Source organism: Melozone crissalis, unplaced genomic scaffold, assembly GCF_028551555.1.
Source record: "Melozone crissalis strain CALT ecotype California unplaced genomic scaffold, PUWL_Pcris_2 ptg000023l_1, whole genome shotgun sequence".
Classification (NCBI taxonomy): domain Eukaryota; kingdom Metazoa; phylum Chordata; class Aves; order Passeriformes; family Passerellidae; genus Melozone; species Melozone crissalis.
The window spans coordinates 25,215,085-25,231,257 of NW_026535801.1; the positions used below are offsets into that span (position 1 = coordinate 25,215,085).

Here is a 16,173-nt window from a genome sequence, read left to right on the forward strand (position 1 = left end):
TTAATAAAATCAATGTACTTGGTATCTTGAAGTAGTGAAGCAAAGTCCTCAGTTTTAATCTGTGATTAGTTTGGGGTTTTTTCCTTCACAATTCCCTTTATGAGTTTCCCTCCATATCAGGAAATCTGAAAAACTGGGATTTTTTTCTTTTCTCCAGGTATACTCACTTGGCAATCTTAATGATCCATCTCCCCTCGGGGCACAGTTAAAGGTGTTTTTTGAAGGAGCTTTAGAAGGGCTGTTGTACAGCGCAAACACGGTCTCTGGGCTGGGTTGCTCTAGGACCCGGAGTGACTGGGACAGACAGAAATCCGCACCTGAATGAATTTTCCCCGTATGCCTTATAAGGAGTCCAGGAAAACAAGGAAGTGATAACCATGTTCACGTTACTGTGTGCACAGCTTGTCCTCCCTACCTGCCCAGGTAGCCCTTGTTTTCACTTTTGTTCATGGTCCGTCCCGCTGGGGTTGAAGTTTCCTCGCGATCCGGTGTACGTGACATCTGAAAACATACCCTCCAGGAATGCATGGGTTTTACGACAGTCTACCTTTATGCAGACCATAATTAACAAGCTATTATTTTTTTGTCATGCAGCCAGCACTGAAAACGAATGGGGATTGAATTGCTTTGCCTCTGTTTCCTATTTCTGCAAAGAAATAACTATGTGCAAGGTAAGGCTCAGGGGCAGGGAGATCCATTTCAAAACCATTTTGCATTGTTTCTTGCTTGAAGTTGACACAAAATAGCTTTCTGCCTTCTGTATTTAATCTTTCCTTTCTATTTAATGACCTTTCTTTGACAGGCTGCTGTAGGGCTGCGTTGCCATTTCATCTACAATTTGGTGGTCATTATGTAGCACAACAGGTTTGAAAGAGACAGACATTCGAGCAATTTTGTTTTCATTAATCACAGTTTGATCTGCTAAGAATCTTTCCTATTATACATGTGGCTGAGTGTTTCTCTGGTAGTTACACAATGGACAAAAATCATATCAAGTATCTACAGAGCTGAGCGAAACAATATTAAGCATACAGAGTGAGCATAAATCTGTTCTTTTAATATCCCCGACTATGTGGGGAATGACTTACCTACACCAAAGCAGAAACACATGTAACATTCTATCAGGTGCACTGGAGGGAACAAGTTAACATGTTCTAGGTGAATGCCACCCATAAAGCACGCAAAAGGAGGTATGTTAATTGCCAGCAATTCTGAGGTTTTAATCTTTATTGGAGAGTTAATCTTTTACCAATAGAACTACTGTTAAGAATAAATTTTATCAGTAATCCTAAATATGGCTAAATATGTGCATTTTTCACCACCCACATTCTCTAAATGACAAGTTTCTTCATAAATTGAATGATTCAGCATAATATTAACAGCCTTTTATCTTCTTGGGTTTAAATTCAGGGACCTGTTCTCAGGAAAGCACAGTGACTTGTGAAGATTGTTTGCTTTCCGGACCACACTGCGCTTGGTGTTTGCAAGAGGTAGAGTGATAAAAAAAAAATATTTCAAAGTAAGACTTGAAGTCTTTGTAGTCACTCTGAGTGATGATGAAGTATTGACTTAATTGGGTCAGCTCAGGGTTTTGTAATGCATGCAGCGCTTAGTGAAGCCTTCCTGGGGAGCAGAAGTGGAATTTAATCTACTCTACATGATCTGTTATTCATAGTATGGTTGTTAGGATGTTTGTTTGTTTGTTTGATTGTTTTCTTGTCTGAAAAAACCACAAAAACATCAATCTTCCAAACCTAAGGCAGAAATAGGGGGGTCCCAGGTCATCAGCCGGAGGGCTGGCTCACCCCCAGCACTGATGGAGAAGCACCAGACACAAAGTCAGAAGCCAGACTGTGTCTTACAGATTATGTGCCAAGCCAGACAGTGTAAACAGAAGGTTTGCAGGTATCAACAGTGTAAAAGTTTCCAGATGTAAAACTTCCATCTAGTAATGACTATTCTGTGGTTGATTTTAAGTGTTACAATAATGTTGGCTTTATGATTCCTATGATATAGATGTGTTTTTGGTAAAACATTAGACTTAAAAAATATATCTGGATTTGTTTCCTATACCTTTATTTAAGATTTTCAGTGCAACCCTAAGGAAGTGACTTCACATTTCTGCTTTTAAAACTTTCTCCTATAAATGGTGCTAAATATCTCCCCAGCTCACAGTAAATATTCTAGCTCTTAGTGCATTAGCATTAACAAGATAGTCAGCTATTGCAACAAAAACTTGACAGAAATATTAGAGAAATAGTCTTTTTCAATTTAGTTTCTGGATTGCACCTTTGCCGCTAACAGTTTTTGATGGCTTTGGGTACAGTGATATGGCACAGCATGGTACTAAAATACTCTTTACGAAATAGCTTGGCAAGAAAAAAAACTGCATGTTTTAAAAAAAATCTAAAAAGGCATCTTTTGCCATTTGCAAAATATATTACCATGGAGGTAAAAAAGACCCCACATTAGTGTGTTTGCAGTAGTTTTTATATCTGTACTATAAAACAGAATTTTGTTGAAATTGGATCACATAATTTTGACTACTGCCATGTATTTTCAAGGAAAAAAGAGCCCAGTATAATTTATTGATTTAAAAAACCCCAAAGCCAAACCAAATAAAACTGTGGAACTATTGAAAACTTCACTGTAGTAAACATGATTTTTCTTCTTTGTCCGTAAGCTCGTTCATTTCTTTGTTAGAAAACAGCAGATCAAGCGTGCAAAAGGCATAGGAGCTTTAGTGTCAGAGCAAACAAAAGCACCTCCAAGGAAACTGTTTTCTGTAGGATAGGAATACACTTTGTAACTGTGTTGTTTGAAATATGAGGTTGTCTCTTCACACATTTTGAAAAGTTACAAACTGTGTAAATGAAGGAGACGACATGGATCTCCCTGTGAAAGGTTTACAATGGTACATGTAATTTATGTGTGCTCTATTCAAGAAGCAGTGGGTGAGAGTTTTGCCTGAGCAAAGGCATCAGGTTCAGTCTGGAGAATAATGAACCACTGTTCCCAGCAGGTGCCTCAACACTTCCACCAAAATATATAAGATCCCTGACAATTTTCAGGCATGAAGGGTGATATTTCAGTGGAAAAAATTGTCATAGTTCTGTTTTTAATAGGTTTAAAGTAAATTTGTTTTGTTTTGCATGGAAAGTTTTTAAGTGACTGAATGAGAATATTTGTGGCTTAATGTCTGATCCATCGGTTGCTTTCCCAGACCTAGGAGAAAAGAGCAGATGCATGGTATGGGCCCATGAATCCCTGCCAGGAACTGAGTGTTTCAGAGCTGGTTCTGCCAGGCATTGCCCAGGCTTTGGTCAAGAGGGCTGGCAGGCCAGAGCAGTATCCAGGACACACCTGACTGATTTTGAGAATCTTAACTATAAACATAGCTCTGGGAAATGGTAATAAAGCACAGAAGCCTTTTTGTAAAAGTAACCATTAACTTCACCACCACGTGAGGTTAGTACCCACCCTGTAGCAGTGCTGTGGAAAGGAATGCATATCAATGCTCTGAACTGAGTAATGACAATAAACTGTGAGATATCCAATTGATATCTGTAGGCTTTGGATTTCCTCTGGCTGGTAGAAGGTCAAGGAGGATTGCTGGGCCAAATACAGGTGTGGGGATGCTGAGAGCACCACTGCTGCTGAGGAACAGTGCTGGGCACCAGGCAGAGGAACAAAGACTTGATGCCTGCTTCAGTGAACAGGTTAAATGAGAGCTGAGGAGAAAGTGTAGGTCAGAAAAAAGAACTAATAAACACTGGGTACCCACAATCTGTTTGTCACAAGTTGTCCAGGAGTTTATTATCAGCAAGACCTCTTCTTTTATTGAATGATGTTCTTCAATCTGCAGTTCTAAACTGTATAGGAAAGACTAATGAATTTGTGGCATAATCCTGTGATAGAAAAGGCAGTGGCTCAGAAGGGCTTTGTGTTCTCATCCCAGTACTGTGAGAAACCAAATGCAGTGAGTGGCACAATTCCCATTCCCCAACAATAGAGCAGTTTCTCCCAGGATAACAAGTTGGTGTAAGTTACATTAATTATACACCTGTGTGATGTGACCCATGAAGGGCAAATTTGGGTTTCTGTGCCACCTATATCTAGTTCTGCACTAGTTTGCACAAACTTGCACTTTGTTTCCATTCCCTGAGTTGGACTGACCTTTTGTGGGGCAGGTGCTGGAGGCTAGTCAGTAAAAACATTTAACTCATCCATTCCTTCTCCTGTTTGCATTAGAATTACACAGACTCATTTGGAATTCACGGGAGGTGTGATACCCTGGAAAATCTTTTGTCCAAAGGATGCCAGCTGAATTTGATTGAGTTTCCCATTTCAGAAGTAGAAATTCACAGAAATGATCCCCTAACTGCATCATCCCAGAAGAACAGTTCTGATGTCACACAGATTTCTCCCCAGAAATTAACTCTGAGGCTGCGACCAGGTAAGTCACAGATCATAGGTTAATTTCAGACAGTGTGATAAACTGAAGTTTCTTGGGTTGAACAAGCTCAAAAATATCTTGACAGAATAAAGATGAAAACCTGTGTTGGGTCCAAAATTATCTGTTGACTCATCGCATGAAAACTAGGTTCAGCTGCATTCAAAATATTTTCAGAAGTGCTGGGTACATCATAAAAAAAAGGATATATATTTTAGTTCCTCTCTTCTCTTGCCAGTGAGGTGCCAGGGAGAAAATGAGAGCCCCTGGCTCCTCCCCAGCTGAGCTCCTGTGCCTCTCCCCTGCTGGTCTGGCAGAGTATCTCAGAGGCAACATAAAATCTTGCTTTCAGGATTTACAAGATACCAGTGGCACTTATGGTAGCATTCCAGAACCATCTTGGGGTCCCTCTGATTTGAATTTTTCCTGAAGAAAATTTGGAACAAAAAAAAGTAAGAGACATTCAGTTAGGTCAGGTCATAGTGTTGGAACTGAGAATAAAATCTCTGTATACACTTTGACATTGTTTAAATTTTTAAAGGATATGATAGGACCCCAAAATGCTACCTCTAGTTTTAATTAGCTTCATAGCTAAATTTTCTAAAGCTGCATACTGCTGAAGAGATGTTTTCATACTTTTTCAAATTATAGCAATCAGTTCCAATTCTGTGGTTATGGCATTACTGAAGAGCTGTTTAAAAAAAACCCCAAACATTAGAACTACTTTTAATTTTTCAGACCCTTATGTGAGATTTTTTTGTTGACAGGCAATCTTTGAAATATTTTTGTTAATGCTACTGGTGCTTTAAAATACCAGATAATTGTCACCATAGTGAAGTTTATGAAGAAATTGGCATTGCTTATGTTTTCTGCACAGAAGTGCTGATATTTGTCTCACTTTCCCCTGACCTTAACAGGACATGAGGAAACAATACAGATCAAGGTTCGCCAGACTGAAGATTATCCAATTGATCTCTACTACCTCATGGATCTTTCAGCCTCCATGGATGATGATCTGAACACAATCAAAGAACTGGGCTCAACTCTTTCCAAAGAGATGTCAAAACTGACAAGCAACTTTAGACTCGGGTTTGGATCTTTTGTTGAAAAACCAGTTTCACCATTTATCAAAACTACAGCTGCAGAAATAAACAACCCTTGCAGGTAGGCAGGGAAAATCCCAACATCTGTCTGCATGCCAACACTGTCATAATCTTTAGGCTAAAATTAATTTCAGCCTCTTCACTGGAAACTCTCCCCTCCTCCAGCTGTAAATGAATCAGTTTGTGGAACAAGATTTGGTTCTTTTAGTTTCACCTTCTGATCATCTTTCTGTCGAGTCTTAAGTTATTAGGATTGAGGAATCGGGGAGTGAGTCTGCTTTTTAGCTTTTGCTGCTAATTACAAATGTGTTTAATATGTTAACAAAAATGTATGTGGCATGTAGTTTTGTATTTTTCTTTAATTTCTTTCATTTTCTAGAATACATATAAAAGAATTGTACGATTTACACTAAGGAGTTGCAATCTCAAACCCAACATGGAATACCAGTTTCATTTAGCTATCAATGCTGTTCTCCTGCTTTTTTTTCCCTCCCTTAAGGTCTAGCAATCTCCCCAGCCCCTGGCTGGCCTAGCCCTTAGCTAACCTGTGTAGGGGAGAAGCTGGGCTCTACAACCTGGAGCAGGACTGCAGCACCTTGGTGGTCGTCTCTGAGTGCATTAAGGAGCCACAGATCCCAATATTCTTCCAAATACGAGATCAAGGCACAGCAGGAAGCATGGCAAGGGCTGCACATTGGTAACTGGCTGAATTACTCTGCTCCAGGAGGCATTTCCCAGCCTTTGTGCAGATTTTTTCCACTGCCCAAGACACTGAATGCTCTTTAATTATCTTAGGTTTGTCACTAATTCTTCTCAGGCAGAGAGAAGAGGCAGAAGACCAAAACTAATCCAGGCAGCCCTCTGAAGCAGCCATTCCTGTGATTTTTCACTCTCTATTATCCATAAGCTGTCTCACTTTTCTTGCAGAACTGTACCCTACGAGTGTTTACCCACCTTTGGATATAAAAATGTTTTGCCACTAACAAATGATGCTGAAAAATTCAACGAAATTGTGAAAGGACAGCGAATTTCTGCTAATATAGACACTCCAGAGGGAGGATTTGATGCAATTATGCAGGCAGCTGTTTGCAAGGTACTTGAAACTTCTAGGTATAATATTATTCCATATATTATCTCTTCTAGTATTATATGCTGGTATTTCAAAGTGACAGATTATTTTTCAAAAATTTTTAACACAAACCAAGAGCCTCATTAAATTTGTGTGAAAATACTTTTGGCTGTACAAGTAAAACATGCATATTGCAATATTTTAGTCTAAGTTTCCTTTTAATTGCCAGGGACAAATAAGCCCAAATATCAGTATAATTACTGTGTGTGTTTTTCAGTTTAAATATTTTTTATTAACTATGTTTAGAGTAGTAAGCAGATTGACATGAACATGGCCAACCCATGTTATTAAACACAGGGATGGGGAAAGATTAGCCAAAGACAATGGAATGAAAATCATCTCTTAGGAGATGTGTTGTCTTTGATGCTTCCTTGAGAATGATGCTATTCATTCATTTTGAGATGCCGTTCTCCAAATATTTTGCTGGTTTCCTATGTTGTGATGCAATATATCTTGCTAAACTGATTTGTTTAAAATGACAGGAAAAAATTGGCTGGAGGAATGATTCTCTACATTTGCTGGTGTTTGTGAGTGATGCTGATTCCCATTTTGGGATGGACAGTAAACTGGCAGGGATTGTTATTCCTAATGATGGGAACTGTCATTTGGACCACAATAATGAATATTCCATGTCAACTGTTCAGGTAATTACCTACAAATTTTGTACACTCTCACATTCTGGAAATTTAAAGACTAACAAGCAACAGTGAATTACACTTTTAGCACTGAAATGTGTAAAAGCTAGGGAATACAGATATTTCATGTAATCTACTTTATTTGTAACTGCATGTTTGAGTAAAGAGAGAACAGTATGTTTGTATGGAATCAGAATAGATTATAACTAAGAAAAAGGAAAGAAAAAATACAATTTCTACAACAGGAAAGCCCATGGAATTAGACTAAATAGTATTTCCTTCTGCAGGGAAAGCAAGATTTGCATATGTTCCCTGAAAGGGTGTGAATTCAGGATCAGTTCAGGAATTTGAGGGACACTGTTCCTGTATGAGAACTTGCGAGTTTAAGATTCAGTGTTCAAAAATACTGAATATATGCTCTATAATGTTCATTGTAGGACAAATACCATTGGTGCAGTGCAGTTCTTTGGATCAAATATGTATATATAACACAGATGCTACTGAGCCAAAGCCCCCACTAAGGAATCTGGCTCTGTACTTTTCACAGAGGGGTTTCCTTAAAAACAACATCAGGAAATTATATGCACTATCTTTTATTTTGTATGTGTGTATTCCTAATTAAAGTTTATACTACACAGAGAACAAAGCGCTCATTATGATCACTTGAATGTGTCTTTCATGGGAGACAGGAACTGAAAGCACATGAGAAACAGATTTATGTGCCTCTCCTTTGTTTGTTTGCAGGAGTATCCAACAATTGGACAATTAATTGACAAACTTGTGCAAAACAATATTCTATTAATTTTTGCTGTAACAAATGAGCAAGTTCACATATATGAGGTGAGCAATCTAAAATTATCGGTTTTGCAATGTTTGTTTTAAAGTTCACCTTTTTTCACAGCTGACACAGTAATTCTAGTACTAAGGACTGAATTCTAAAAGATATTTATGTGATAAAAATAACTAGGAAATTGTATATCAGAGGAAAGCTCTTCTGCTTAAGTGCTTCTTCATGTATTGATTTTGGTGTTCTAAGGTAACTTTTAAATCAGATTTCAAGCTGAATCACACTAATCCTTTAAGTCAAGGATTGCTAAACTATGCATTACTAAACTATTCAGTGTCATCATTATGATTAGCCTTTTGTATTCTATAAGGCTAGAGAAGAGCTGAACCTTTTCTCACTTTTATAAAGAATATACCTGAAACATGCAGTTATCTTCACATACTAAAAGATATTCTAGATGAGAGTTCATAGTGGGCAATAAGGGGTTTTGCAGCCTAAGCTTGGCTGCCTGGCCACACCCTGCTCTGTGAAAGGGGACAAGCAGAGAGAAATTGCTTGCCCAAATTTATTCAGGTTGGTTGAGAGGAAGCCAGTAAGCATGATCCTGCTGATAGAATAAGACCAGCTTTCTGAAGGAAAAGCCTTCACAAAACATTCTGTATTATCACCAGAAGTACAGTAATGACGAGAGGCACTTCTCTGCTGTGATTGCCACGCGGAAGATAGGAAAGAAAGAGGGGAGGAAAAGAGAGAGCAGCTGAGTCCTGGAGGTAGTCACCAGTAGGTTTTCTATTTCTATCCTCAGTATAACCCAGGGAAGACCCTCCAAGTACTTCTGCAACTGATTCTAGGGGTGGAGTTGTTTTGAGTAAGACTGATGCTCCAGCTGTTTAACAAAAGTAACAAGAGTCACAAACTGCATAAACTGATTCTCAGATTACAGCCTTGACAAGGGAAGGAACACTCTCTGTCTTGAAGCACTGACTGCCTTGCATTTTTGAAGACTCTATTGAGTACTGAGCTGGATCATAAACATTTAGATTGATAACAGTAGAAGCCAACCACTTAAAAATGCAGTGGCTTCAACTATTTCTTAATAGAGATCCAATTAATGACAGCTAAACCATTTTTCCTTATAGATTTTTTTAATAGGTGGTTCATGAATAGGGGCTGTTATAGGAAGGTAGTTGAGAAATACCTGTTTGATTTACAGAGCCTTTTTTTGTCCAAAGAAATATTTCTCTTGCTGATGGCAGTGTGGTTTACCTCGGAAATTACTTGTGGTCACCCTTGAAGCTGACCACCAGCATTCTTACCAAGGTGTCTCCTTTTCAGTATCCCTGTGTCAGTATCAAGGTTACCAAGAGGAACCCTTTGGTAACAGGGAACACTAAACAAGGGCCTATAGCTAACACAAAATACAAATCATGGTTAACCCAGCTAGGGAATGGTTTGCTCTTGTTGCTTTCTTTGTTAGGAAAAAGGAGGTACAACTGCCTTCTCTTTTACAGGGTGTATAATAATCCCACTGAATATAATCTATCTGCTGATTTTGTCTTTTAATACTACTTTCTTCTACTAATGGAATATTTATTACATATTATATATTATTATATATACACTAATTCCACTAATGGATAGCTATATTTGTTATGATCTGCTTTTTGTCCTGTTGGTGATGTGAAAAATCAGTCAAAGCAAGTACAAAAATCATACACAAGTGTCACAGTGCAGTTTTTCCAAACAGCAACTACCTTTAAAGGCTCTATGTAGGGTGTGAACACAGAGAAATATATGAACACACTGCCAAGTGTTCATCTCTGCTATGCAAATTTGTAATATAAAGGTAAATAACCAGTATCTATGCTTAACAATGTAAAAAGAACAAAGCATGACAATGAGAATTATTCTTGTGGTAAGGTCTCTGCTCAGGTAGCCTGGAGTGGCGGCAGAGGACTCTAAACTCTAAAAGTTTTGGTGTTTCACTTCTCTTGAAAAGCTTCAGTGCTGGAGATTCTGTAGTCTCCCTCAAAACCCCCTTCCATTTATCCTTTGAGGTGGAAAGATTCTCCCCAAATATCTTATCTCAAATCTACTTGAACTCAGCTTCTAATTACATCAGATACCAATACTGACTGTGACTATTTATAATTGAGTTCTCAGGGACAAGCTTACATTAAAATTACTGTGAGGACTTAAAAAGCACCTCTTTAAATAGACTTGATAGATTCCATTAGTCTTAAGTGCAGTGTTCAGACTGTCAAATATTTATTTTGTATTTCTAGCCCTGCATAATCCCCAACAATTTAGCCAAAAATAATTCAGTCATGTAATGTTCTTGATCCTCTTCAACTGAATTTTCAGTTTATCCACTTACATGTATATTAGAATCTAACACAAATCTTAGGGGTGGCACAAGCACAGAACACCTATGCTTGTGACAGAGCTGATGTTGCTTCTGAACCTTTCGTGCACCTAAAAAGCTACAGCAGAGTAACCTCAAGAGATTATTTAGATCTGATGCAAGAGAAGAAAGAAATTTCTTGACACTGAACCCTGATAACTGGAGATTATTTTTTTAAAGAATTTTTTTTTTAAGAAGTATTTTATAATACATTCATCTATGCCTAACTTCTAGCATCATAAGTCTCAGCTGAGTCTTGTCCAAGCATCAGGGGATGTTTTCATTCAATAAAAACTATTCACTCAAAAAGCATCTGTGAATATGGCAATAATAATTATATTTTAACAAAACTTACTTTGGTACAAAAGAAAACACCAGTCTAAGCTTTCATGAAGTAGTTGCCACTATTGCTGTTATTATTTGTTTTCAAGAAAAATTCTTTTAAAATGTATTCAAACTTAGATAAGAAAAAGACTCCATCTTTAGTCCCGACTAAGCAGCATTTCTTTTGAAACAAAAATTACTCTGTTTTGGATTAATTACTTCATTTTATATCACAGAAGAAATAGGTTGAAAATTAGGGTTTCAGACTGTATTGCACTGCTGAAAATTGAACTAAAAATACTCCCTGCACTCATACAGAATTTGAAATTATTTTTATGTATTTGATGTGGCACACTATGATGAAAATTCTTCTGTCATTTACACTGCTAAAATATAGACGCAACCCCACTGAGCTCAAATATGTAACTGTCAAATTTATTTTACATGAATCAGAGTATCCCTATAAAATGGCAGTTCACCTTTTAATGAATATTTGCCAAAGGACTAAATTCCATCATATCCTTTAGATATTTAGCAATAGCAGCACCCCAAAAGCATCTGCCTGCCTCACCTTGGCAATGGTTGAACAGAAATATTTGCTAAGAAGTGAGGTTTAACCAATGGACTGGGGAGACACACTCAGCCTGGGCTTGAAATACCATCCTTGTATCACCATGCAGAAAATTTTTGTTCCTAGAGGAGAGATCAACCAAAGTGTTCAGAGCAGCACATCCCTGCTGTTTGTTTTGCATACCACAGATTAAAGGGGGTTGTATTTTAAATTCCAGGTTTGTAATCTTTCTCTCAGAAGGTCCACATGTACCAAACACAGAGTTTCAATATTCCAAGAATACTTGAGAGGGCACTAATCACAGGAGGAGTCAGGAATGCGAAGTTGCCAGCTGCAACATAAAACGCAGTTAATCCCACTGATTTACAATAGCACTAGAAATCTAATGAATGATAACTATTCCATACATAATGCATAAAATAATCACAGAGCTTTTGGAGATATGGAGGTTAAAAAGGATATAGGAGTATCAAATTACCCATGTTTATTAATATTTTTCTGGACATTTTCCTTTTATTTAAAATAACAGCATTGATATGATAATGTGTAAAGCAAAACTGGTCCTACAATGCTTTTTTAAAAAGATGAACACATTGTTTTCCAAAGGCATGGTTTAAAGCAAGGGAAGTTCACATAGTTAACAATCAGGCAAGGCAAATTTTAATTCATGGTATTTAAAATCTGGATGTCAGATATCATGCTAGTGTCACAATGCAATTTAATGCAAAAAGAAAAGAGAACTTTTCACAGAAATAAATCGCTATATTGGCACTGCATTATTCACAGAAATTCAACATAAAATCCATCAGAGCCAGAGAGCACTGAGATACATGTGCAAAGATAAAAAAGTGACTGCAGCTGCTGAATGTAGGGTCCAAGACTCCTGAGCTCTGCAACAACAGTAGAGAAGCTGAATCTGTTTCTGGATATTTTAATTAAAGAGAAATACAACTGTTGATAAAATATATCTTCCCTCTAAATTTGAAAAATTAGAGCTTGAAGGATACTATAGTATCAATCACAGAGAGGTGATTTAAAAATATATGTTCAATGAATTTTAAATGAATCCGGCTCTTCTCCATCTGACTTTTTCATTAAGACACATGCAATGGAGAGTGCAAGAATTCTTAAAAATGTTAATGTTATTTATATCACTTGGCTTCAATCTACTTGGTTTTGTTGTCAGCTCCTTCATTTTTGTTCATTTTTTGATTGTTTTGTTTTGTTGAAGTTTTTTTGGGTTTTTGTTTGTTTTGTGTTTTTTGGAGTTTTAGGTTGGGATTTTTTTTGTTTTTTCTTTCTTTGGGTTTGGAGGTTTTTCTAGAAGGTAGCTCCTTGTCACCTAGACTTCTGTTGTGCTTTAAATTAATTTTTTATATTTCCAGAATTATGCAAAGCTTATTCCTGGAGCTACTGTTGGACGACTACAGAAGGATTCTGGAAATATTCTCCAGCTGATCATTTCTGCATATCAGGTAAGATGGGTGCAATGCAGCTTCTTCCTTCATGTTTACATATTCAACTTTAATTTGCAGTTTGGTAAAAAGATATGTCTTTGACTCCTTTTATGAAATTGAATGATTACATAATTTTTTATGTTAGGTGCTGACCTTAACAGGAAAAGTGTTCACTCTGAGGAATAAGTAAGCACAGAAACAAAATTCCTATAACCTTCTGTCAATCCTTAGTTCTGCTGGAATGCTGAATTTATATAATTGTGTCATCTGCATTGCCTTCTTCATATTCTTGTATTTTACACCTACTCTTAATGCTTCTTTAATATTCAGGTCTCTCAGTTCCACATCTCAACAGGGACCCAAGTCTCTTCCTGTTGGTAGCTGCCACCAGAGCAGACAAACAACTGCTTTGCAGGAATATCTGGGGGAAAAAACACTCTTCTATGCTCAGTGCTCTTCTCTGCTTTAGCAATTTGATGCTGCCTCTCTGAGGCTGTTCTGGGGTTTTCAAAAAGAACAATACAGGAGCCAACATGGGTTTGTTTAGGTAATGCCAGGACTTGAACGGGTTTGTTTAAGTAATACAAAGAAACACTTTAATTATGTCAGGAACATAAACACAGCACTGCTCTTCAGAGGTTTGTTTGTAAAATGCATCCTGAGTGCCTAGCTCTCTTCTGTCAGAGGAATGTTTTTAGGCAGTTGTACAGATCTTTGCACAGATACATCAATTTACAAACAGGCTGATATCCATAGATTACTCTGTTCCGTCTCAGCCCATTTTAATTAAAAACCTGCTCTACCAGTTGTCTACAATGACAAATAACCCTTTGCAAATAGCTTCTGTTCCTTTCCTCACTTTTTTTTCTGCTCTTCTTTCTATCACCTGAATAAGATAGTCATCACTGTGCCAAAATTACTTTGGTCTTAGTGATAGGAAGGAAACCAAATTCTTCTAACTCTTATAAAAGCAATGAAGGCAATACAATTTCTGAATTACGACTTTTTAAAATGAGGTGCAAAAAACCAGGAGTTTCTCCATTTTATGAAAAATTGTAAGGGGAGAACTTCAGGGTAAATCTTGGGAGTGTACAAATTTTAATAAATAAAGGTGACGAAATTTTCTTAAGAAAAAAGTTATTGCTAAACTTTGAGTGGCAATAGAATTTCACTTCTGGATTCCAACTGGCTCCTAGTCACATCTGGTTCCTATCAGCATTTCTTCAAGCTGGCAGTCTAATGCATAGACACAGGTTCCTACATTTAATTGCTGAAATATCATTTTGTTGTCAGTAAGTAATGGAAAAAACACACGAAAGTTGTCTCAGTGCTGTGTCCTGGTGCTTTTGCTGTAACATAAATTGCCTCACTGGAATATTGAAAATGCGAGGAGTGAATCCTTGCCTCTTCTTCTTAGCATCTGCTTATGTTCCTATGGTCTATGATTTTTTCCCTACTCTCCTTTTTGAGCCTGCTGATATTTTTGGCTTCTGTTGTCTTCTATGACAAGAAGGGATTCAGTTCCATTGTCTCAAGGCACAATTTTCTTATGCCTGTTTTAACTTACTTCTAATGCTTTCAGTATTCACTGAGTGCATCTTAGCTCCTGAGTTGTAGGGTTCAGTGAATAACAGCTCTGTATTCACCTTACCTTTGTGTCTTCATAATTTCATTATATTGTGTCACTGAGACACCTTCCAAACACCAATCTTCTCTCCTAATTAGAGTCCCAGTCCTTTAAGTCTCTCCTTGGTGGCTCCATCCCCTTGGTAACTTTATCTGACCATCTGTTTACCCTCCCTGACTCTCAGGAGTGCTTCCTGAGATGTGGAGCCCACAAGAGCTTGCAGTACATAGTGAGGGCACACTCAGGTTTATACAAAGGCACAGTTATGTCCTCTGCCTTGTCCCCAGCCTCCTGGCTCTGTTGGCTTTTTAGCTTCTGCATGCTTTGAGCAGAGCAGGCCCCAGAGCTGGCAGTGGTGACCACGATGCAGCTCCCGAGCTGTTTGGGCTGATCCTGTTCCCGTCTGTTCCAGGGTAGGTTTGGAGGAGCTCTGAGCTCTGTGCTTGCTGCCCTGCAGCAGTGGCAGGGAGGTGACTGCAGGAAGGGTGGTCCTGCCTTTGGGCCATAACTTGTCACAGCCTCATCCAGGCACAGCATGTCTGGACCACGCACCAGACATGATGCAGAGCTGCACGTACGTTCTTAAAATCCCACGTTTCTTTCAAGATGTAAGAAGTGTGCAAGCAGCAACATGTCACACTCAAAATTCCCCAAAGTCCATTTTATTACACTTAACCTTAAAGGTTAACAATCTTATTGTTTTGTGATTGAAAAATCTTCCAAGCAGGAAGCACTAAATACCCCTTTATTTGAGAGGAGTAAAGGTATCTGAATTTTTTTCAGCTGTGATGAAGGAAATGACAGAAGACCTACAGTTGAAAATCACATGCAAAACAGAACTAATATGACTTTTGTTAGAGACTTTTCATTATACGCTCAGAAGTGTAATTCAATGTTCTGTGTCTCTGCTTGTTCACTTACAAGAAAAGGAATAAATAACTTTTTGCTCTCTGGGAGTAGAGTTAGGCTAAATCTTTTAACACTTTTGAAGTCTTCTTGAGTGTTTACTTGCTGTGCAAACACAAGGTTTGCTAATGCCATTCACCATGTGTTGTCATATAAGAGCTTCAGAGAGGAAGTAAGTTAAGAAAGTCTGAACTGTCAAAATATTTGTTGCAAGGAGTTCTCATGTTCTTTCCGAGTATAGTTTATTTTCTTCTGTAAGCATATTTCTGCCTGCTTTGTTTAGCATTGAATTCTGCACAACTTCATGTTGTAGAGCTGTAGGCTAAAATGTTTTGTGACAGATAGCAGGCCATTTAATTAAAGCCACTCAAAGAATTTAAAATTTCAGAAAAATTACCCTTTTTCCCCCAGTTTGTAATCCCTGCACTTACACAAAAATGAGAACAAAGAAATAATGTATTAGAAAGGACAGGTAACACAAAGGCATGAGTATTTTGTACTTTTTTGCCTGTTGTTTCATTCGGAAAATTTTTTGAACCACAAATGTTTCTCTCTGAATGGCTTAAAGCTGCTATTTGCTATTAACTGTCTGCTATTTGTCCTCAAACTATGGCCAGACAGTTGAGTAGTTTTAAAGCATCATTAGAAGTACTGACATATATTAGGATCTAAAAACCTTGAATTTATCACAGTTTGTGTTCACTTTCACTGCTGTAAGATGAATAATTTGATCTCTTACAACAGCAAGGCACATTCAAATGACCCAGTACAGACTCC

General features: G+C 37.8%; 1 protein-coding gene across 2 annotated transcripts in view; it reads left to right on the plus strand.

Moving 5' to 3' along the window:
• The first annotated feature begins 610 nt into the window (after positions 1–610).
• ITGB6 (integrin subunit beta 6) overlaps positions 611–16,173 on the plus strand; it is a 32,332-nt gene continuing 16,769 nt past the window's right edge. For both annotated transcript variants that reach the window (XM_054277648.1, XM_054277649.1), the window contains exons 1-8: positions 611–671; positions 1,411–1,490; positions 4,252–4,456; positions 5,371–5,617; positions 6,484–6,649; positions 7,168–7,329; positions 8,065–8,160; positions 12,792–12,881. In XM_054277648.1, the coding sequence (XP_054133623.1) occupies positions 611–671; positions 1,411–1,490; positions 4,252–4,456; positions 5,371–5,617; positions 6,484–6,649; positions 7,168–7,329; positions 8,065–8,160; positions 12,792–12,881 (1,107 nt within the window). The remainder of the gene's footprint in view (positions 672–1,410; positions 1,491–4,251; positions 4,457–5,370; positions 5,618–6,483; positions 6,650–7,167; positions 7,330–8,064; positions 8,161–12,791; positions 12,882–16,173) is intronic.